General features: G+C 41.0%; 1 protein-coding gene across 2 annotated transcripts in view; it reads left to right on the top strand.

Moving 5' to 3' along the window:
* Window positions 1-25,141, top strand: part of kiaa0930 — a 101,073-nt gene extending 75,932 nt beyond the window's left edge. For both annotated transcript variants that reach the window (XM_072267825.1, XM_072267826.1), the window contains exons 8-10: window positions 8,093-8,267; window positions 14,960-15,115; window positions 18,114-25,141. In XM_072267825.1, the coding sequence (XP_072123926.1) occupies window positions 8,093-8,267; window positions 14,960-15,115; window positions 18,114-18,154 (372 nt within the window). In that variant the 3' untranslated portion in view covers window positions 18,155-25,141. The remainder of the gene's footprint in view (window positions 1-8,092; window positions 8,268-14,959; window positions 15,116-18,113) is intronic.
* Window positions 25,142-25,348: the final 207 nt, after the last annotated feature.

A 25,348-nucleotide genomic window follows, 5' to 3' on the forward strand; every position in this document is an offset into this window, starting at 1 on the left:
GACTGCACCCACTAGTCTGTGTTGTATTTGCTGTGTTGTGCCTTTTCTTTTTAAAAAGCAAATTGAAACACTAAAACAGGGGTTCTCAACCAGGGGCACACTGACCTTTAATGGTATTGGCCCATGGCATGAGAAAAGGTTGGGAACCCCTACTCTAAAACCTGCCTGATGACTGGGACTGGGTCATTCATGTAACCTTGTGGCAAGATCCAGTGTTGCATGTATAGATGCTTGTGATGGTAACATCATTCACAGAAGTGTAAAATCTACTACACCAGGCTGCTAGTTATATTTGACCCTTGATTTGCAACTGGTAAATACCATTCTGTTTTATTCATTTAGGACAGGGCTTCCCAACCTGAGGTTCATGGACCCCTGGACAAATGGTTGAGGTCCATGGCATAAAAAAGGTTAGGAACCCCTGATCTTAGGAGGTACCTGCATGTCTACCTGCCCCTGACAAAATGACTGTCTGTATGCCATCGCTGTTTTTCTTTCTTTGCCTGTTTAGCTTCTCGTGTTATTAGTATAACATTTCAATCAGTACAAAGCCAGTGAATGAAATAGCAGAGATTCTCAAGTATAAACAGGATTTGTTTTAATAAACCAAGAGGTAAGACTTCTGATTTTATTCCTCATAAATTCACTCTATCTGAGAGTAAACTCTGTCAGTCAGTGCAACGTCAGCAAGAAGACTCGCATCAAGCACTTTTAAATTTGAACACCTCTCATCCATTTTAATCATAGAACGGTTATAACTCTGTTAAAATTATCCAATTGTTCATTCTCCTGATAAATTTCAGACCCTAGTGACTGCTGTGATTTTGTTCAAAAAGATTATCATATCAATTTTTTTTTGTTTTTTGCCAGTTGTCTTTAGTTCATCCCTTAACCTTGATCCTTTCACCAATGGAAGCTTTTTCTCTATCTGCTCTGTGTATACCCTTTAGGATTTGAAATACCATTATTAGATCTTAAATCAATCTCCTCTGTTCCAAGATTAACCCCAGGTTCTTCAGAGTATCCATATAACTAAAGTTGCTTATCATTGGAATCTCTTCTGCATCCTTTCCAACACCTTCACATTTTTCCTGGAGTTGGTACCCTGGACTGCAATGGCCAAACCACTCTAACTCTTCTTGTCTCTCTGCCTCTGACTAAATTGTTGGATCCTATATGCTCTGTTAACAACTTTCTCACTCTGTCCTGCCTTTGTTAATTAACCACATGCATGTACCTGAGATACTTCTGTTCTTGAGCTCCTTTTAGAATTGCTTCTTTGATTTGATATTTCTTCGTCCTATTCTTCCTACCAAAATGGAATACTTCACATTTCAGCATTAAATTTTGTCTTCCACCCACCCATCGATTCCACTAGGGTGACTGAATCCCTTATAATCTACTACTGGCATCCAACAGTTCTCTACATCAGAGTTTTGTGTCAAATGTATTTGGAAATTAATCCTGTCTCTCATGCCCAATTCATTCAGAATATATTGGGGAAGGCAGTGGTCCCAGTGCCGGGCCCTGAAGAACCCCACTACACATTTCCTTCCTGTCAGGAAAACAACCTTTACCTAATACTCCAGATTTTCTGTTGTCGATATAGCTGCTCTTATTCCACGGCCTTCAACTTTGATGACAAGGTGACTTATGTGGCACCAATTCAAGTGCCTTTTAGAACATAGAACATAGAACAGTACAGCACAGTACAGGCCCTTTGGCCCACAATGTTCTGCCAGCCCTTAAACCCTGCCTCCCATATAACCCCCACCTTAAATTCCTCCATATACCTGTCTAGTAGTCTCTTAAATTTCACTAGTGTATCTGCCTCCACCACTGACTCAGGCAGTGCATTCCACGCACCAACCACTCTCTGATATCCCCCCTTGAACTTCCCACCCCTTACCTTAAAGCCATGTCCTCTTGTACTGAGTAGTGGTGCCCTGGGGAAGAGGCACATGCTGCCCACTCTATCTATTCCTCTTAATATCTTGTATACCTCTATCATGTCTCCTCTCATCCTCCTTCTCTCCAAAGAGTAAAGCCCTAACTCCCTTAATCTGTGATTATATTGCATACTCTCTAAACCAGGCAGCATCCTGGTAAATCTCCTCTGTACCCTTTCCAATGCTTCCACATCCTTCCTATAGTGAGGTGGCCAGAACTGGACACAGTACTCCAAATGTGGCCTAACCAGAGTTTTATAGAGCTGCATCATTACCCCGCAACTCTTAAACTCTGTCCCTCGACTTATGAAAGCTAACACTCCATAAGCTTTATTAACTACCCTATCTACCTGTGAGGCAACTTTCAGAGATCTATGGACATGTACCCCAGATTCGTCTGCTCCTCCACACTACCAAGTACCCTGCCATTTTGGAATCCATGTAATCACGTTAACTACAAGTCACCCATCAACCCTGTCTACTACTTCATCAGGCTAGTTGGACACAACTTGCCTTTAACTGATCCATGCTGGTTTCCTCAATTCTACATCTATAATCTATCCTCAATCTATATCTGTCCAAATGGCTGCTAATTCTTATCCTGCTTGTGGTCCTGAGAGCTTTCTCCTCGCTATAGTGTGAGAATCATGCACACTTGGCCTTCTGGGAAGCTTGGAATCAAATTCAGGCTTCAGTTGATCAAACAAAACATTTAAATTTGATGAAATGCTTTTAAATTCAGTGTTATGTCGAAGTCTCGCAATTTGGTTAATCAGTTATTGTAGCTGCTTGATTCCCTGGGAGAGTAATTCATTTGGCTCTTATTATTTGTGTGGATTAATAAACATTTTATGGATTCATAATAAATCGTTCAGCGCCAATTATTATGAAGTAATGGCAGGCTTTATGATCTTGACGGTGATTCTTTAGGCCCTATGTTAAGGTCTGTCAAACAAATTTCCTGTAGCTCTCTTCACGTACAATTTGACATGGAAAATGGGCATTCATCCTGTTAGCTGAATCAGAATTTAATATGCTTTATTTCAACTTGATCTGTGATCAAAGCTGCTGATAATGGGGACAGGATGTTTAAGGTGTTTCCATCTTTCCTCTCCCACCCTGATTTCCCCTCCTTTGCTTAATCTTCCATCCCTGAAATACCAAGATTTGTAAACGGCATTATTTGTGCTGCAAAACAGGGGTTATGTGCTGCATTGTAATGAACTCTGCCTTGTGACGCTGTGATTAAGACTGCAGCATAACTGAGCTGTGTGCAGAGATCTGACTAGAACCTCTGTCAGTTAGTTAAAGAGTTAGCATTGCTCTGGTCCGTTTGCAGTTGGCATAGGACGAGGGCAGCGGGTGCTTGAGTTTGTCAACTTGAGTAAGGCCAGAAGAGTTTCTTTAATGATTTCCTCTGATTTCTATCAAATCCATTGTATGAATTGTGTAGTGCAACTCCAAAGTTTTATATTTGTCAGATCTCTTCCACATACTGATCCATGCAATGAATATTAACTCTCAGACTGCTCAAGGCTTTGTTTACTGAACACTGATTGATTTAATTAGCAAATTCATTTTATTTGTAAGGAGAATATGCTTCTGATTTAATAGATAGCAACTTGTAGGAAGGGGTGTAGGCAACCAAACTGCCTTAACTGTAGTTCCGTAGGGATTTTTGTGGTTTGTCAGATAGGGGAGGGGAGGGAACGTCGACTCAAACCATGAGAGGCCCATGTCGGGCATTTTCATGCCTTACAAGGTGCAGATTGGAAGTCTGTGTGGGGCGCCACTAGAACAATGTGTGGTTAAGTGCCTTGCTCAAGGACACAAACATACTGCCACAGCTGAGGCTCGAACTAGCGATCTTCAGATCACTAGACGAATACCTTAACCACTTGGCTACGTGCCCAACGCAAGATAAGTGTGGTGTTACTCACTATTTTTGGGCCCAGTGGAATGGAATGAGAGGGAACACAAGTGTTCCTTTGCTGCTGTTGTTAACCAATCTGACTACGGATGCATTAGGAATACAGATTTTGAAAAGCTCTTTTCTTTAACTAAAGATCGCAGTGAAGACTAAACACCCCATTCAGTTCCTGAAGTAGTTACACTCTTTACTGACTTGGGATGTGAGGCCAGCTTAGTCTGCAGAGTGCAGATGGGCTCCTGCCTCTGATTGGGAATTCACTCTGGGAGGGAGGAAAGGAAAAGACTACGAGGATTAGGAATCTACAATGGGAGAGAGAAGATTGATGAGGCAAAACTCAGTTTGGAGGATCAACACCTCATATTCCAGCTAGAGCTATCAAACTAATGGCATTTAACTTTTGGTAACCTCTCAGCCTCCCCCCCTCCCTTCTCTCTTTCTCCATTGCCCATTCTGGCTCCTCTCCTACACCTTCTCCTCATCACCTCCCTCTAGTGCCCCTCCTTCTCTTTATTCCATGATCCACAGTCTTTTCCTATTAAATTTCATCCTCCTCCTTCACCTATCACCTACCATCTTCTTAGTTCACCCACGGTCTTCCTCACCTGGTCTCATTTATCACCTACCTACTTGTACTCCTCCGCCTCCATTCTTTATTCCGGACTCTGCCCCCTTCCATTCCAGTCCTGATGACGAGTCTCAGCCCAAAGCATCGACTGTTTATTCCCCTCCATTGATGCTGCCAGACCTGCCGAGTTCCTCCAGCATTTAGTGTGCATTGCTCTATGATTCAGATGCCTGTGGCAGTTTCTCCTTTCGAGTGCCAGCCCAGTAATCTATACTTTGACAGCTTCAGGCAGGTCTGCAGCTGACGCCTCACTCTGCAGGCTCTAAGGTCCACACCATCAACCTGAGGGTGCTTTCAAAACTCAGTGGGTGGTAGGATGACCCTGAAGGCAAAGCAATGCCATATGCTTTAAAGCTGCTGGCCACGAATGAGCTGGACTTTTCAGTGAAAGGAGCCAGCTGATGAATGAAAGCAACATGCGGATAAATAACTTCCAGTGCTCAGGGAAATCCAGCAAAGCCAAGACTGATTATTGTTCTTGGGAACCTTGCCCGGGTGAAACAAAAATGCTTTTTACAAGACATGTCACTGCTCCCAATACTGAACACATTGAGGAGGGCGGCCTTTAGAGTGGCTGTTCACCTTTTGGCTACAATACCAGTGGGCTGTGTGTTAGACTGGTGGCTTCCTTGAGGAAAGCCTGCTCCGGGAGATACCTCTCCTGTCTAGCTGGAGGCCAGGGTACCAAGACCAGTTACAGGAGTGTGAGAACAGTGGGCAGTGCCAGTTGCCTTCTGTGATGCCTAGGAAATGCACTCTCCAATTTCCCTGACACTTGCAGATGTACAGTGCTGTGAAAAAGTCTTAGGCACCTATATATAGCTTGGGTGCCTAAGACTTTTCCACAGTAGTGTATGTGTCAATGTTGAGCGGAGAGTGAGTTTGTAAATCTGGCAGGAGCATAGGATGTTGGGCATGGCGAGGAAAGAGTGCCAGGGGTGGAGGATGGCACAGATGCAGACTCACCCAGCCCTGAGATACCAGGCAAGGTCCTTTGATTCCAAGCAATTGGTTTATTGGTCATTACAGAATGTCTCTCTGATGTTTCCCACTTCCTCCCCTCCCCCTTCCCCTTTTCCCAACCATGATTCCCCACCTGCTGGTCCCTTCCCATTTTCAGTCCACAATAGAGACCCATATCAGAATCAGCTTTATCATCACTCATAGGTTGTCATGAAATGCAAGACTCTCAGAAGGTTAATTTACAGGTTGAGTCTGTGGTAAGGAAGAAAAATGCAGTGTTGGCATTTATTTCAAGGGGAATAGAATATAAAAGCAAAGAGATAATGCTGAGCCTTTATAAAACACTAGTCAGGCTGCACTGGACTATTGTCAACAGTTTTGGACCCCATATCTCAGAAAGGATGTCTTGTCATTGGACAGAGTCCAGAGGAGGTTCACAAGGATGATTCTGGGAATAAAGGGGTTAACTCATGAGGTGTATTTGGCAGCTTTGGGCCAGTACTCACTGGAATTTAGAAGAATGTGGGGGTGGGGGGGGGGGAATCTCATTGAACGTACCGAATGTTGAAAGGACTAGATAGGGTCGATGTAGAGAGGATGTTCCCTATGGTGGGGGTGTCCAGAACTAGAGGGAACAGCCTCAAAATTGAGGGGTGATCTTTTAGAACAGAGGTAAAGAGGAATATTTTTAGCCAGAGAGCCATGAATCTGTGGAATGCTCTACCACAGACTGCGGTGGAGGCCAAGTGCATGGATATATTTAAGGTGGTAGTTGATCGTTTCCTGATCTGTCAGGGCATTAAAGGATATGGCGAGAAGGCAGGTATATGGGACTTAGTGGGATCTGGGATCAGCCATGATGGAATGACAGAGAAACTCGATGGGCGGAATGGCCTAATTCTGTTCCTATTTTATAGTGTTATGGTTTTTTAATTTTTTTTTTGCAGCAGTACAGTGCAATACATAAACTTACAGTCCAGTGCAAAAGTCTCAGGCATCCTAGCTACTGTGTATATATGTGCCTAGGTTTGTGCACAGTACTGCATGTATGTTCCTTAAGGGAATTCTGTAGTGGCCTATTAGAAATGGAACAATTCAGGGGAAAGAGAAGGTGGTGTAAGGGCTTGGGTTGCTTATGATTCAGCAGTGCAAGCAATGTTAGGTAGCAATTCTAATTTTAGATACGTCTTGATTTACTGTTGCTTTTTACTTTTGTTTTGACATCTTTATATCCCTTTGCTTTGTTTAATGCTTAATTATCCAGTGTTATTGAGAGGCAAGGAGGAAAAATTTGGAACTTGGTCTATTACCCTAGTCACTGGACTGCACTGTAAACACTTTAAAAACCTGTTTATTATGCTCAAACACGAGAAAATTTGCAGATGCTGGAAATTCAAAGCAACACACACAAAATGCTGAAGGAACTCAGCAGGTCAGGCAGCAACTATGGAAAGGAGTACACAGTCGGGCTGAGACCCTTCTTCGGGACCGAGAAGGAAGGGCGGAGATGTCCGAATAAAAGTTGGGGGGATGGAGGCCAGCTAGAAGGTGAAAAATGAAGCCAAGTGAGTGGGAAAGGTCAAGGACTGGAGAAGAAAGAATCTGATAGGAGAAGAGAGAGGACAATAGGAGAAAGGGAAGGAGGGGGGACCCAGCTGGAAATAACAGGCAGACGAGAAGAAGCGAAAGGTCAGAAATGGAAATAAAGGGTGGGGGAGGGGGAGGAGTAATCAATATTCATACCAGCAGTTTGGAGGGTCTCCAGGTGGAATATAATGTGTCGATCCTTCACCCTGAGGGTGGCCTCATCTTGGAACAAGAGGAGGCCATGGATCAACACGTCAGAATGGGAATAGGAATGAACATGTTTGGCCACTGGGAGGTCGTGCTTGTGGCGGATATTGCAGAGGTGCTCATTGAAGCAGTCCCCCATCTTGCAATGTGTCTCAGCAATGTTAAGGAGCCTGCATCAGGCGCACCAGACACAGTAGATGCTGTTTACATTTTAAATACTTGCTGGTATTTATGTATATACTGCCTTTATGCATATTTACTCCATAAGCTTTTATTCCAAGTTTAACCTCTAAACTTTATTTTTATGGAATTTTTTATTTTTCATTACTGTTGAAAGATGTTTTTGTTGCAATCACGTCAACACACCATAGCAAATTCTTAATACATGTAAATGTATAAGGAGAATAATGTTGAATTCTGATATTTGTTTCATCATTGTCTCAGTGACTGCATAATTCATAATGAGACCTGTTGCACAGCTCTCTCTGTGTATCTCTGAAATTTTCCTGCATCAACTGTATATCCATCTTCACACTAAAAGGTGCAACATCTTCGTTTCAACCAATCCCTTTAACAAGGCAAACCCATTTTCAGCAACCCTCTGCATAAATGTTACCTTACACTAGTCACAATTCCTCCAGAGGCCACTTTATGAAGAATACCAGTTGGGACTAAATGCCAACAGAGTAAATTGTGTTCTGTTAAATCTCCTTGGCTTTCTGTTTCACTGGAAATCATCCATTGCTCATTGTACAATTTCCTGTTTCCATACATCTGTTATCAGTGTTATTTGGGTGGAAAGTCAAATTTTTTGGGATTCATTTTCAGGTGACTTCCTTCAGCACACCTCCAACCCCTGAACGCAACAACAGACCATCATTTTTCTCGCCTTCATTACGCAGAAAAGCACCTAAAAATAGAATGGCAGAGATGAAGAAGTCCCATTCAGCCAATGACAGTGAGGAGTTCTTCAGACATGGCTCAGACAATGGAGATTCAGGAGGTGTGTCTTGCACTTTTCGTGTAGTTTCTAAGGAGTTACTTGTATCTGCTGTAGACAATGAATTGAATTGATCTTAAGTTGTAACCTGCTGTGTGTTTTTCTGTGTCAATCGATGTTATACTGATGACTGTTCACATGTTTCCAATGGTTAGCTAGGCAAATAAAATCCAGCCTCTCCTTTGCTCTGGCAGGCTGTTGAAACAAGATTTCAACCAACAGCAAAATATGAGAGTAAACTTGCAACACACACGCTACCTAAGAGCAGGTTCTATTTTGTCTTGTAGCATCATAAGTAAACCTGAACCATTCCGAGGAGAGTAGAGTTCATTATTTTAATCTAATTGCTACTCTGAGAAAGAAACTGAAAATGTGCTTTCGTGATTCACGTTAATTTTTCTTAATTGGAGAATGAAGTGACAGGAATTAAGAGTTAAATTCAGTAAGTTTACGAAGGGGAGCAACCTGAAATTCTGTTGATTGGTAATCAGTTTAACTATCCTTTCCTTGCAGATTTAAACAATTTGTACTGCTGTTTTCTGCTGGAGAATTACTGCATTAACTGACTGTGGGGTTGTCTGTTTCAGAAAGATATTGTGTGTGTGTGTGTGTGTGTGTGTGTGTGTGTTTGTGTGTGTGTCCACAGCATGTATTTACTGTCTGCAACACTGGAGGCTATTCTGGCCATCCAGGTCATGCCAGCTCTCAACAGAATAATGCCATGGGTGCCATTTCCCCCTTCTTATTTTACAGTTGCCTGTAATTTGTTCTCTTTCATTTCCAATCCTCTTCAATTCCTCTGACTTCTTATTTGCACTAAGGGATAATTTTACAAGAGCCAATTAACCTACCAGCACATCTTTTGAATCTGAAAGGAACTCCGAAAACCTGGGTTAAAAATAAAACTCGCATGGTCATGGGGCTGTTAGGGATTGTTGGGACATCTTTCAGGTATGCGATGAATATAAGAGCCAGTTAGTACAGGCTACAAATAGTCTTCGATCTAGGCTGAGGAAAGCTGCTCGACTATACAGCCTATTGCCTGCAGAGAGCTCTCTTTGTCCAGTGGGAAAAGAAGTCTGTCTTGGATTTCTGGATTTCCAGCAAAGGTGCTTGAATAGGTAGAAGTGTTCACGTTAGTTAAGATGTGCTCTCATTGTAAGTATTTTAGGGAGCCATACGCCTACACCTGGAACGTTGAAGTAAACAGCCGTTGTGTCCATTGACACTGACTGTTATCTTTGAGCTTAAAAAGTATAAAACCTGACTGTACTTCTAAGTTCAGAGAGTGTCACCAGAGATTTTCATGTCTGCATGTGGCTCATTCAGAATGATGTCCAGTAGATCAGGGAGGTTGAGATTTGATCTGGCTCCCTGGATCCGAGAAACAGCAACTACATCACCGTTCTCCCCCTGGGTGTGGAAAAAAAGTTTGTTTAAAAACTAATCCGGTCACTTTGTATCAAGGCAACCATCTTCTTCCTCTGCATCTGCCTCCCTGACCCTGAGATACAATTTGCGCACACTTTTGCCATGGGCCCTAAGAAATAAGTTCTAAAACACGTGTAGGAATGGAATTAAGGACAGAGTGGAAACACGTACATTCCTAAGCAAGTTATAGGACTAGACTATGGATCCAGGCCATTGATTTGCATCTACAAGGGCCGCTAGAACATTTAGATTTAGTAAATTACGTAAATTAGGGATAAAAGATGGTCACCATTATTCTTACTATAACACTGTTAAATTGTTGCATGACACTGACTGGATCACCTGGCCTTTGGAGAGGGGAATTTGCCACTCTGAACCACCTGAACTCCAATCCACAAATGTTGTTGACTCTAATTTGCCCTTTGAAAGAATGCAACAACTAGATACTTCCAGGGCCAGTGGGAGAGTGGGCAATGGATGCTGACTTTAGTGATGCCCATGTCTATGTAAGGAAATAAGAAAAACATAGAAATATAGGACACAAGCCATTCTGCAGATCAGGACCAGTCCAGAGGAAGGGTCCCGGCCCGACATGTCGACTACCTAATCCTCTCCATAGGTGCTGTCTGACCTGCTGAGTTCCTCCAGCATTTTGTGTGAGCTGCGCTAGAATATAGGAATTGGTCATTCAGTTTGATCCTGCTCCACCATTCAATGTGATCGTGTCTAATCATCTAAATTCAGTACCTTGTGGGAAGAAAGCAAGAACATCTCTTGATCTCTTTAAAACTACATCCAAATCATCAAAGAAATTTGATGGAGTTGGGTATTATAATCCATTCATGTTGGGGCAGGTCATCCCTGTGCATGATGTCACTTGTGGAGTAAAATTAGGGAGGTGCCTGGAGTTGTTTGGGTAACAGGAGGCAGACCCGCAGCTGGGGTAGTCAGCTCCATCTGTTGCAACAATTTCCCGTCATGCTCTCACAGAAATTCAGTATCTTTTATCAATTGGAACGCCATTACCTGCGAATTATACACAGGTAAGTAACCAAGATCTGTTGGTGTGGGATTTTCTGTCCTTGTATACGACAATGGAATTAAAAGCAGCAATTTAGCTTTATGCTGAGTGAATTGCCTGCTTCTGACTGATTAATATGGTAATTTGGGAACCAGCAGCCCAGGAAATTAGAGCACACGTGAGAGAGACATGCAGAAGGGACTGCAGATGCCGGAATCTGGAGCAACAACAAAGTGCTGGAGGAACTCAGCGAGTCAGGCAGCATCAATGGAGGGAAACAGACAGTTGATATTCTCAGATTGAGACACTTCAAAACATCAGGACTGGAATTAGAAGAGAGCGAGGGAGTGGAGAGGGAGGAGGGGTGGAGTAAGAGTTAGAAGATACAGGCAAGCGGGTGATAGGCAGGTGGGGAACTGGGAGAGTGGAAATGATGCAAGAAGCTGGCAGCTGATAAGTGGAAGCTGATGAAGATAGAGTGTAATAGAAGAGAATTGGACCATGGAATAAATGGAAGAAGGTGGGGAGAAGAACTGGTAAATCTGCATGGGTGATGGGCAGATTGAGAGAGCAAAGGGAGGCAAAGAGAAGATGTAATGGGGCTGGTGGGATAGGAAAAATAGGGAGGGGGAACAGAGGGAAGTGGTAAACCAGAAATTGCTGTTCATTCTGTCGGGTTGGAGCCTCCCAAGGCAGATTATGAGATGCTGTTCCTCTAATCTGTGTCTAGTCTCAAGACGGCAGTGTAGGAGAAAAGTGGAATTAAAATTGGTGGCCACCCGGAGATATTGGACGGAGTGAAGTTGCTTGACAGAATGATCCTCCAACCTGCATTGTGTCTTACCGATGTAGAGGAGGCTGCATCAGGAGCACCAGATTCAATCAGTAACACTGATGGATTCACTTGTGAAGGACTGCCTCATCTAGAAGAAGAACCTAGGGCCCTGAAGGGTGGTGAGGTGGAGGTGAAGGGGCAGTTTACAGGGATAGGTGCCTGGAAAAGGATCGGTGAGATGGACAAACAGACAAGAGAGTTTGGAGAGAGCTGTCCCTGTAGAGAAAGAAGGAGAGGGGAAGATATGCCTGTTGGTGAGATCCCATTGGTAATGTTGGAATTTGTGGAAAGTGATATGATGAATGCATGGGCTGATGGGTTGGTAGGTGAGGACCAGGGGAATTCTAAACCTGTTATGTCTTGAGGATTCAGGAATAGGGCAAGGACAGATGGACAAGAAATAGAAGAGGTGCAGGTGAGGGCTTCATCAATAGCAGAGGGGAGGAAGACACTGTTTTCTGAAAGAGGAGAACATCTCTGATGGTCTGAGGTGGAAAGCCTCATCACTAGATCAGAAGCAATGTTGGTTTGCATATTCTTGTACCAGCTCTGCCTCCACAGTGCTGAATTGGCCTTAGTGAGGCCACACACAACAAAATAGTATGTTGACTATGAATTCTCATCACTCCTTGGAGCTGTTTGTCCAACTGTGGCCAGAGGATCACTGGCAATGCCTTATTTTCCCATTATCAGTTCATTTAGGAATTCTCCAAGGATCCGTGCTTTGCCCCTTCTATTTCCTCGTCTAAAGGTTGCCCCTTGGAGGCGTCACCCAAAGGGGTTTATTTGCTTCCATATAAATGCTTGCACCACCTAGTTCAACGAACAGGTCATTGAAGGAATTATTGATGTTCTGTCTCACATCCTGAAATTTCAACAATTCCCTTCCCCACCCCCCACAGATGCTGCTCGACCCTTCAAGTTCCACCAGCAGATAGTTTGTTGCTCCAGATTACAGCATCTGTGGTTTTGTATCTTCATCCGACACCTAGTTCAACTTCCCTTGCATTCCTGTTGAACTCTCCACAGGCTCTGTTGGGTTGATCGGTTTTTCTGGCATTTACAGGATTTCCCACACCCCCCCACTCAGCTGAGCATTAGGAAATAGAGAGTTACAGCTTTCAACCCTTGCCTCAGACATAATCTCAGAACCAATTCCCTTTCTCGCCACTGTCTTGAGGCGAAACAGGCTTTACAACCATTTGAGCCCTGTCCAACTAGTACTGAGATTACAGGTTGGACAGTTAATAGTCTCTGAATTAATATCCTCCCTATCACGAAGACTGCTACTCGTGGAATGTGTCTCTACTCTGATGCTTCAGGCCATCTGCCACTGACACTTTTGTTCACGTCTCTGCCACCATTTTAATTAATCAGGTGCTTTCTTGGCTGAAATCCCTTCACTAGTTCTCAATCCATCTTCCATATAAACAAATAGATGACCGTGTACAACTCTGTAAAGTTGGTATCCTGTTCTGCACTGATAAAGAAAGGCCAGTAAAAGTTTCAGGTTATAGTTAGAGAAAAAGAAGTTCTAAAATGCAGCAAAAGCAAAGGGATGGAACGAACGAACAGAATGTTTATGATAGGGTGCTAAGGAAGGAATAAATGACAAAAGGCATGAAAGGGAAAGGCAAGAGAAGAAGATGAGCAATTTTAATTGTTTGCTCCCAATATGTGGCCATTGTCACATTATTTGTATTCTTCATAAAAATAAGAGTTGACCACGTTGCCATGGGTTTGGAGCGGCCCCTAAGAAGATGCAAACCAGCTAAGGACAGGAAGGGCAGTCTCCAACCATTAATGGCAGTAGCCTTTTACTGCAATCGTGTCAGTTTCACTGCTACTAGTTTTCTGTTCCACTTTTAATTACCTGGCTTTAAGCTTACTAGCTGCTGTGTTGGAGTTCAAGCCGTTTTCTTTGACTTCTGGATAGCTGCTCAGTAACTCAGTCACTGTGCTACCATACTTAGAGAAAGGTTGGGTTTAGAGGAGGGTAAATGTATTGGTAAATCTCTCTTCACATTGCAGCTCAGCTCAGTATTTACAGCATTGTTTCCATTAGCACCTTCAGTATATTGTCAGTTTAGGACATGTATTATTATGCTTGCCTAAACATTTCTACACTGCCCTAATTTCACTTCCAGAATTAGAGTGTCCCTAATTTAAGATTCCTGTCCTAGTATTTGAATCCGTTTCTCTGCAATCCCCCCACCCAATTCTGTTTCTTCTTCAAGCTCCACATAAATGCTTTTCCGTCTCCCACTTCCACAGACTATTGCTGTCCAATTCCTGCACTTGCAGATTTTGAAATCTCTTCTCTCCCTGTCTGTCTGTCTATCTCCCTCTGAAGACCCTTTTAAAATGAGTTTTGGACCCCTCTGTATCACTCCTCTTTTGGCTTGCTTCTTGCTGATGTATTTGTGGAGAAGGGCTCTTTACCAATAACTTATAATGATGAAGTATCTCCAACATTGGTAATGTTGGTTGCCAAGGTAGGATAAATGCCTTCAATCCATTGCAAAACATCTGTTAATGATTTTAAAAACCCACTCCTTAAACTGCTAGTTGAAGATTCAGGTACAACCTTGTTATCAGCTTTCTGATCCTAACTTACTGGCCCAGCAGAATAATTCATTACACAGGGGTACTGAAAACTGTAGTTCCGGTTACCATTTGAGTAGTATACATACGAGGGGTGATTGACAAGTTCGTGGCCTAAGGTAGCCACATTTATTTTTCAACATAGTCCCCTCCTACATTTACACACTTAGTCCAGCAGTCATGGAACATACGGATCTTGGACCTCCAGAAGGTGTCCACAGCAAGGGTGATTGATAAGTTTGTGGCCTAAGGTAGAAGGAGATGAGTTATACCGCTCTCGTTACATGCATGTGTAGCTCAACTCTTTGGGTGATTATGCAGAAAGTTTGAAGTTAATAACTCATCTCCTTCTACCTTAGGCCATGAACTTATCAATCACCCTTGATGAGTTATTAACTTCAAACTTTCTGCATAACCACTGAAAGAGTTGATCTGCATGTGCATGTAATGAGAGCTGTATAACTCATCTCCTTCCACCTTAGGCCACGAAGTTATCAATCACCCCTGCTGTGGACACTTCCTGGAGGTCCAAGATCCATATGCTCCACGACCGCTGGACTAAGAGTGTAGATGTAGGAGGGGACTATGGTGAAAAATAAATGTGCTAGGTTTTCTAAAATTGACTCCTTCTACTTTAGGCCACAAATTTATCAATCACCCTTTGTACGTTGCCTAGTTTCGTCATTCCTGTGTTTCCTCCAACCACCCCTGCTCCAGCTATTTTGAAATGATGATTGATAAAATATCTGTCTACATTTCAAAAGCACTATCCCTTACCTGATCTGTGTTGTTTTTTTTTTGCAGACATGCATGGTGTATCCAACCTACGATCTCGCTCTTTGTCAGGGACTGGAAGGTCCTTGGTTGGGTCCTGGCTAAAGCTGAATAGAACAGAAGAAAATTTTCTACTCTATGCACACCTCACCTATGTCACATTACCAATGCATCGCATTACAACAGGTAAATTCCATCATCAGCTTCACTGCTAACAAGAGAAAATCTGCAGATGCTGGAAATCCGAGCAACACACACAAAATGCTGGAGGAACTCAGCAGGCCAGGCAGCATCTATGGAGAAAAGTACAGGCGATGTTTCGGGAAGGGTTTCGGCCTGAAATGTCGACTGTACTTTTTTGCATAGATGCTGCCTGGCCTGCTGAGTTCCTCCAACATTTTGTGTGTGCTGCTCAGCTTCATTTCTGTTTGATAGACATCCAAAAACGATATGTAAGCAAAAGGAAATGTATTGCTCATTTGTTATTAATGGACAGTTGATCAAGAGACGCCAAGGGAGAAAAATGGAGAGTAATACTGCATTTGACTTTTCAAATAAAGGAAAATATTTTAATGTGATTACTAAATTAACACATAGCTACCCATTTGCCCTGTGAAAGGCAGAGTTTCTTATTTCCTTTTAAAGATTTTTCCTGTTAAAGGTGGCGCTGGCAAGACACGGCGACACTTTACAGGCAGCAAACAAAACCACTAACTACTCAATTAATTACATTATTTTCTGGATTACAATCACTGCAATCTGCAGCCTGTAATTTCCCTTTGGGAGCTGTGCTTTTGAACTGTCTGTACAACCTGGCGTTTTTGTGGTATCATGAAGGATTCTGCGAAATGCACTCTTGAGAATGCAGGTACAGCCGCAGTGGCCATTGCTGCAGTAGACCTGGGGACAGGTTGAAGTGCAGGGCCTGGGCCTGGGAGTGAGAAACAAACTGATGTTTGGCCATTGCTGGAGCAGACCTGAGGCCAGATCAAAGCGGTGGGGCCTGGGCCCACAAGTGTAAAACGAGCCAATGTTTGGCCAATTAAAAATATCAGGGTGTCAAGGCCGAGGGTGAAGGATGAACTGATATTCAGCTGACTGCTCCATGAGGCCTACTTGCCTTAACGCTGAACTGCCTGTGTGGCTATGGCCTGCAGCCATCAGGCTCTTGGACTCCCCTGAGCACTGAACTGGCTGTGTGGCTGTGGCCTGCAGCCGTCAGGCTCCTGGACTCCCCTCAGCGCTGAACTGGCTGTGTGGCTGTGGACTAACCTTTGGAGACTCTGCGGTTCATGTTCTGTATGTTATTTGTTTACTATTTTATTGTTTGCATGATTTGTTCTTGTTTTCTCACTCGTTGGGTGTTTGATGGTGTTTGTTGTGTGGGGCTTTCTAATAGGCACTATTGTGTTTTTGTTTTGAGGCTGCCTGTAAGAAGACTAATCTCAAGGTTGTACGTCGTATATATACTTTGATAATAAATGTGGTTGGAACTTCGAACTTTAAAGACCACGATGCCAAGAATGGGTGTGTAATGTGGGAACACGTGGATTCGTGGATTTGAGCTAGGAACTATTGAGAGTTTGCTGCATCAGAGAAAAGAATGTAGAATGAAATACTTTTCACTGGTCTTAAAAGTGATGCCAACTGTTAAATTAATCTAATTCAAATTCCGTTAGATTCAATCTGGCGAGTTCACTTATTTAATTTACCTCTTTGTAAACCTTTCTTTGAAGGCACAGATGTCTGGAAGTATGTGAAGTCCTTTAAATATCAAATTATTCCAGTTTGATTTATTAAGTCATCCCTTTTGATTTTCTTTTCAATTGTAAATGGATTATTACATAGCTACAACACAACAGTTCATAAATAATTCATTATTAATTAATGAATCTTGGTAAATCAGATTTCTTTTCTTTAAAACATTCAGTCTTGCCCAGACTTGAGTTGTTGATTCAGCAACAGGAAATACACTAGACAGCATCTGTGAGCAGATGGATCAAAGATTTGGGAAGGGCCTCATGAACATATCAATCCTTCTGTTTACCTTGCAGTTGCCGAGTAATCTGTAGGGTATTCTAGGCGGATTCATTTCCAGCTTTTCCATATGTCTACCACTGTTTTGAGTTTCTAAACATGTTTTGCCAGCCACTAACATCTAGCCATGTACCAGGCTATTGTGCAATAGAATGGGAGGCAGAGCTTGCAAAGTGTTGGAAGTGCTTGTGAATGAATTTCAGCAGAATTCCTTCCCTCCTATCACACCCCAATTAATACAAAAATAATGTGTAAATTAATAATTAAAGAAAGGAATGTTTTGTACTGATCTCAGATTACTTAAATGTGATGAAAGTATTTTACTTTAGTAACCTTGATGATACTATTCAGAACATGTGGGAAAACCTGCCTACTTATAAAATCTTCCACATTCATCAAAAGGAGCAGCTGGAGTCTCTGCTAACATGACCACTATAAGAAGCTATAAGGTGAAGCCTCTGAACATGGCCACCATAAAATGTTATAAGGTGCCATGGGATAACACCTCTTGATGCTACAGCAATTCCTTTGCACATTCAGAAGTGTTAGACTAAACATTGTGCTCAATGTTCTAAAAATGGGTCTTGAAGGCTTCACTCTATCTCACAAGTAACAGTACTCCCACTGAAATCTGGAATGCTCCAAACACAACTCTCCTTATTTTCACCTTCAGAGCAGAATGGTTAGAGTTGTACAGAAATGGGACCCTTGCGCACCACATCTACGCTGACCTTTTTGCTAATCCATATTAATCCAGTTTTTTTTTAAATTTCAGGTTTTCCAGGAAACAGCAACATCCTGTTGTGCCATCAGATTTTCAGGTGGCAGTAATTCCATAATCTTTTTCCAAACCTATTACCTAAAGTGAATTACAGCAAATTAACTGAATTAAAACAGGATTATTCTTCAGACGCCAGTAATTACAAATGCTCATTAAGTGCTCTGGAGTAATTCCATGTACAAACCCATCAATCCCATGTTTCTCTCTATCAGATATTTTGGTTCCAAATAAAGAGAAAATTGGAATGGGGATCATTGACTTGGCCACTGTTCCCACAGCCTCAGAGCTCAGTTGAACCTTAGTGTTAAGATTTAATCGTGACCTTTCAAATTACATTCATGGTCTCTCTCTCTTTCTCTCTCGTAGATATTTTAGAAGTCCGTCAGAAACCGATCCTGATGACATAGCAGGGAGAAGGCACTGCCTTACAAACTCGCAGCCAAGTGCCTAAATGCAACTGGATTCTTGACGACGCTACCACCTAGTGTTGGGATGGAAGGGAAGTTTATTAGAATACCAGCCAATCAAAGTGCCTCCTTCACCTGCCCACAGGACGTTGCCAGTGTTCATTTAGTAATCACACTGCGTTTGTTTTCTGATCAGAGTCCAGTTAGGAGCTGCTGCTTAATTAATAAACAACACAGAATGCTTCGTGAATAGTCTCCGAAGGTAACTGCATTTGTGCCCAAGAACACCAGGAAAGGAGAACAAAGACAGAGGGAATTATCTGCTGAAATTTATATTAAAGAAAAAAACATTACGTTAAATTTTAAAGGAACTGTGTTCAATAGGTAGAGGACAATTTTCTTCCCATACTCTATCCTTTGTCAAATCACCATTTGGATAGTGTGATTATACCAGTAATGTTGTAGGGTAACACTTGATTTTTTTTTACAAATGGGGCAGAGGTAACAAAAGACATGGAACCACTGTGACCGTGCAGTGTTATTAATTTTTGTGGAGACTATGAATCAATGGGGTTTGTTAAGGAAGAAGGAGAATTGGCTGCCCTTATTTTAAAAGAAAAGGCAGCTTTGTTGATCTTGTCAAAGGCAATCATATTCAAAGGGAAACACATGCTTGGAAAATCTAGGCTGTTGCTCATGAGCCCCAGGGAAGTGGACTGTTGGTTGTTAATTGGACCCTTACATTTGGGTGTGAACTTGTTTTGTGGAAATTGTATATATTTAAAGTTATTGCAAGATCCCTTTTCTAGGAATATTTGTACATGCAAGGGTAAAGATTTGTCTCTGTTACTAATTCATAACTGTTTAAGATAGGATTTTGCTGGCACTTTCTCAAATATGACATGACCTAAATTCAGTCTTGAGGTGTTTTGTGTGGGAGCTCAGCATAGCTTGCCCCGGCAGCAATCCTTGCAGTGCACCTGGAGAATGGTTAAGTAATTGATGTTGAAACTCTTAACACAAACTGGCCCAACACAAAAGTGAGTTTTAGTGAGGGGAAAAGGGAATCTTGCTTTTCTTCAGCTGATGCCATTTTACGTACAGTACATACTTGGGGATTAAAGATTTTAACAATTTCTTTAAGTTGTCCTTTGCTTGATGCAGCCAAAGCGGAATAAGGAAGCTGCAGCTATTTAATGAATTACTGGGTCCATCTGTACCAGGCCTCAATGTAGAGCTTCACTTATCATCCAGGAAGGCTAATGGCAGGTTCTGCTCTGACCTCTTCCTCTTCTTTATGGAAGACAAGTCATTTCTACTTGTTGATAAATTTAAAATGCTTGTATAGCACCTTTCTGCAGTTCCTACATTCTGCTGCTTGCGATACAGAACAATGTCCTCATGGTGATTTTCTTGAAAAGTTCAATTGAAAAGTGCAATAGCATTACTAACCATTGCTTCCATGTCATAAAACATTGACGTCATTAGAGGAACATAGAAATTAAGTTTTGTTAGCAAATGGATACTAGCTTCCGGCTTTCATTTTTGATGCCTCCTAAAGTTGAATAGGTGTACGTTCTGTCTGGCATAAGGTGGAAGGAGAATGAACACTGTGGCTAAAACTGAATCTGTTCCATTATGACCCTCTGGTAGAAAACTTTGCACGTAGGCAAACTCTACAAGTGTGTGAGAAATAAAGTTTTGTAACAGAATACTCCATGTACATATAAATAAGATCATATGTTGCCCTATCCCAAAACAGCTAATTGAATTGCTGATATTGTTATGTTTCTCTTTTAAAAAGAGTATTTGTTGTAATATTTTCATTTAGTTAGCTTAAAAATTTATTCTTTTCTGCTACTAGGCACTGTGGTAACAGTGACTGGACACCTGCCACTTGTGTATTTTTTAAGTGGTAACAGAATTAGAATAATATGGAAGGAACAAAAGCTTCAAGTACTTGCTTTCCTTTAGGGGAGGGAAGAGGAAGGGAACTACCATTATGGAATGGCTGAACGCCAAATTCATTGGTTCATTGTCGTTGTTGTTGAGAGAGCTCAGTGGAAGTAATTTATTTTTTAATTTTAGACAAAAATGGTAGGCTAAATAGATTTAGCACTGAGCAGGAATCCGAACCCATGAAGTGCAACTAAAATTTCTTTTATTGATTGTTCTGGTGGTTGGTGATTCATTCACCACTGTGAATCTGGTGGTCAGAAACTGTAGTTTTTCTGCTTCACCTTGGAACAGTGAAAAGGCATACTTGCTGTCCATTGTTGTGTACAGATGTTCCTGCATGCTTTGTTGAATGAGTCACTAATAAGTTTTGCAGCACAGCCCTTTATTGGGGTTGTTACGCTGACAAAACCAGCCACTTTCCCCCCCAATACTGCTTGTTTTTACAACATTAGGTTGCACCAGGAACAGTCTTCCAACCATATTCCACATCCTCAGCTTGCTTTAGTGTGCTGCTCTATGTCATGGTTACAATTGATGAAAGCTCACAGTAGGGAACAGAGGTGAAAGGACAGGTATGATTAATTCAGAATATATTCAACAAACATCATATTCTGAATAAGGAAATATGGCCAGTAAAAAATATCTGTGTCTCAAACAACTTTGGATTGTTGACACAATGCCTAAGTATGACTATATTAAAAATATAAAGACTAGCATATTTGTTAAAGTCTTCCAAAACATTTGGTCCACTATTTCAGCATCTTTCTGTTTTGTACAGAGCAAAATTATAGCAACTGAAGCACACGACCACCAATAAGAGTGCTCCAACTATTTGCTTGGAAAACCTTCATATTCTATACAATGCTCCTATCTCCCCTTCCATATTTAATGGTTGTCATTAAAGATTAATTCTCATAAAAATCCGTTTTTCCCCAAAGAGGGCTGACATTTCTAGTTTAGTAGGAGTTTTCTGAAAGGCACTACCAACCAACGTTAACACAAATTATCTGTGTAATTTGTATTTCAGCATGTGCCATCTTATTTTCCTCTTTTGTATTTACCTCAACACTCTCAAACCAAATTGATTTTTTAAAAGAGGTGTTTTCAACTGTTCACTGACAGTTCTCCTTTAATAAATAAGTTGCTATAAGTGCGCTCTTGCAGGAAATTGACAAGCTGTCTCATTGCACAAGATTAATATTCAGTATTTTGTCAAATGCTGAAATGATTCAGAGTGAAAGCTAGAAGACAGGAAGGAGATTCATGGGTCCTTCAAAAAGGAACTTGTTTTGCAAATTAAGGCTAAGTTCATTCTGAAACGAGGGTGTTTATTCCTTCTGATGGAGAAAAAATGCTGATTCATTTAATCTGTCTTGTTTTGCAACAGTTGTTTAGTTACTCATATCTATTTGTATAGATGATTTCGGCAATGTCATAGGTCAAGATCAAAACCATCCATGTGTCTTCCAAGAGATGAAATGCTACCTACTCCTCGATGCTCTAGGCAGTGTGTATCAGAATATTTATCTTTGCATCCTAATCACTTAAGCTTTGAGTGAAGGCCGAACAAAATGTAACACTGCTTCTAGGGACGAGGACTAATGTATAGATGCTGGCCTTGGCATGGCTTTTGTTTTACCTAAACATTGGAGTCCATCGATAATACATTGAGTTTTGAATTATTTTAAATGCAATTCTATTGAGGTTCTATTAATATTTGAAGTTGGCTAAACATTAATCATGAATATTAATTAATACATTCAATGAAATACCCTTGTAAACCCAAAATTTAAGTATTGATTTATGGCAATATAATTGGCTCAAGTTACTCCTAAACAATGCCATGGAAAAACTACACATTTATTTTCACTCTTGATTGTTCCTCTAATTCTTATTGTTTAGGAGTAGCTCTATGACAGGAGGCTGTCTTAGTGATTTGACAAACTTTTGGAAGAATGTACTCCATTTTTTTTGCATGAATCGAGAGTAATTGTAGCATGAAAATGACTGAACCAGTCAAACCATTTGTTAGAGTGTTCCTCTTCAGAGAATCCTGAAAAAAATGTGCATGCTACAATTCTTTCAGATTAAACTATAGGCTCAGCTACAACTTAGTGTGTATTGATCATCCAATGATGCACTAAATTATTTCATATGCTCTGATTTTTTCATAACATAGAACTTTGGGCATTTGGAGCAAAATAGCATTTTAATACCTCACTCTTTCAAAAGCTAATTTCTACTGTTCAATGTGAGTAATACAAAGTCATGTATTACCTATGTGGTAACATTATCTGCTAATACTTTAACTCCAATGTGCCAATAGCAGCAGGAAACTGCAGCTTCTAGAAGCAACTTTTCCGGTCTGTTTCTGGCAGTGATCACAAGACTACTTGGCACAGTCTGTAGAGGAATATGATCTATATCTAAGCACAGTGAAAAGTCATGTGAGATTTTTGAGCTGCTGAACAAAGTACTTTTGGAAAAAAAGTCTTACCTTCACCTTAACTCCACTCCCTATCCCACAGAGGAACCAGTAATTTTCAAATTTTCTGTCTACTTTTCTCCATATTTCTACTGATCGGATCTTTTATTGAAGGAGAATTTAGTCTATTGAAATATAGTCTCTTTTGGGTTTGTTATTTTTATAACTTCCTATGAATTGTAAAAAGTCATGAAATTGTATCAGATTTCTCCAACAACTGCTGGGATAGCCATGTGTAAACCTGTACACTTACTTGTAGCATCTTTTTGCAGGTGCAGATTTCTAGTGTCAGATGTGAAATAATTATAGGAATTTCCCACTGTAAAACCAGCTACTTGTTTTGTACTTGCTACAGAACCTACATTCTTTCAGCAACACTGTTGTTCTAATATTGTTCTAGTCTGCATGATTGTTCCAGATTTTTATTCTTCATCAGAAATAGTTTGACAAGTTTCTTGATTTAGATAAAGAATGTGCCTGATGGTCTGCTTTCTCCCTTGATCTCATTTACCATGCTTACAATGATACCAAAGTGCAACGTATCAAAAGAGATTCTACAAGATCCTGGACCATATTCACACAGTTGGAGTATGACTTTGCCAGCTTTATAAAATAAAGAATCCTTTTAATACAAAACTTAATTGTCAATGAATATAGTTGTAACCCTGTCCTACAGGCAGTGAATCAGGTGAAACACTATCCTAACTTGGAATTCCAAACAGATCATCCCCACCTCTCAACAAGTAAACACTTCTTCTATACTATCGCAACTAAAATTGTAGATACTTCTAAATGTATTTGATTTCCCCCTTCTCTCCACTTTAATAATGTGATGGGGGGGGGCGAGGGGGTTCCTATGTCTAGGAACAGTTTCCAGGATGGATTTACTAGCATCTACGCCAAGGCAAACCAAAGCAGGAAAATTGTACACTAAATATTTTGCCGATCCTTTACTTGAGGGATTTTGTCTACAAAGGTATAGCTGCCTTATTTAATTCCAATCCCAGGAATTAAGATTTCTAAGAAGTAACCCAGTGGGAAGTGAGGCAGTACTTAAATGCTTCAATGATAAACTTGTGGGTTTTTTTTGCAATTTGAGCTGCCAGGTATAACAGCACTGAACTTGCTTCATTGAAGATGGGATTTCAAGATTATGATAGAACTTGAACAATTTTTCTAACCTAGCTTCTGTATGATTCAACTCAAATATTGGTGAGCAATGCCTTTGTTCTGATTGACATTTAGTAGGGGATAACCTTATTACAGAAAATGCTGCTGTACTTTGGGTTGCAATCTGCATTAGAATCTGTGACATTTTACTGTGGCGGAACACAGCTGATTTCAATACCAAAATGTTTTGTCAAACTGACAATAGTCTAGTCCAGTCTCAGTTATTTGGTTTTGTCTTTGCTTTAAGACCTCCTTTAAATAATTTAAATTTTATCTGAAATATGTATTTTCCCTTTCATAGATAGATCAACAGAAATAACTGATTTGAGGTGCTGTACTTAGGGCTGATACTACCCTCGATACACAGCAAAGAATATGTCCCAGTGAATGTTGAGGCATTTTAATAGCCAGGCTGAGCACTGTATTATTGTGGTTCATTCTCTCATGGGAGCCTCAAATCCCATGTATCTTTCACTTTGATTCTTATGTATGCATAATTTACAGCTCACCAATCTTTTGTCTCCTAGTTTTTCTAATGCTTTTTTATAATTCATAAGAAAAAAAGTTATTTAAACTTCCTTCCAGCCCTCCTAATTGTCTTTATAATTCACTTTTTCCTTGTGTTTTGTTGTGTAAAATGAATTGGACTTGAGGCACAGCTGTGCTACTGTTGAACCTAAATAATGTTGAGGCCAAAAGCATTGTTTAACACAGTCCAATTATAGGTGTCAAGTTGTGAAAAAAGTAGGCTTCAGTTTGTATGTAAATATACTATTAAAGTTCTTGATGCTTCAAAATAATTTAATAAACAGTCAATAAATCTATTACAAGTCTGTTGTATGATTTCAATAAAACAGTAAAAATAAAGCACTTCATTCAAAGAGTGCATTTTAAGAATACACAAGGTACAATAGCCCAGCTGACCTCCCCTTCTGTGCTTCCTTGTACCTCAGATTGACAAGACTCTGCTGAATAACTATTAAAGGACAATATCAGCTGAACTGTTCAGCACTGAATCGTAAATTTTAAACTGGTTCTTCAATTAGAATGCACAAAACCTCTAAGCAACTTCTATTGAATTATTTGTTCAGATTTAATTGGGGGGGGGGAGGTTGCTTACCAAGATTTATTGTTACTCAAAACCATTCAACTAAAGCTTTTAAGCTCCGATGTCTAGGAGGCAAAATACAAGGAATGAAGGTGGTTATTCGGCGCCAATAGACCATCCTTCTGTTAAACATAAGTAGACAACCTTATTATAATGTATTCATGTGTATTTTGATCCTTGTGGGCTGCTGTCCAGCTGTGTGTTATGTACTGAATGTAATGTGAGAGGGCGTTCTGGGTAGACGACTTACAAGCAAAATAAACACTGACCTCTCCATCTCTCGTGTGCACGTTATTCACGGCCACCCAGCTTTCCAGGACCACAAACCTAACAACCGGCGGCGAGATGACGAGTCCTCACATGATACTTACCGTTCTGTTCCCTTCAGCAAGAAAAGTCTGTGTGTAACGCCAGCGGTGCACCGCTGTGTAATGTGCATGGGTGAAAAGACGAGGGCCGCAGGAAGCGCGGT

This window comes from Mobula birostris, chromosome 9 (genome assembly GCF_030028105.1).
Source record: "Mobula birostris isolate sMobBir1 chromosome 9, sMobBir1.hap1, whole genome shotgun sequence".
Taxonomy (NCBI): domain Eukaryota; kingdom Metazoa; phylum Chordata; class Chondrichthyes; order Myliobatiformes; family Myliobatidae; genus Mobula; species Mobula birostris.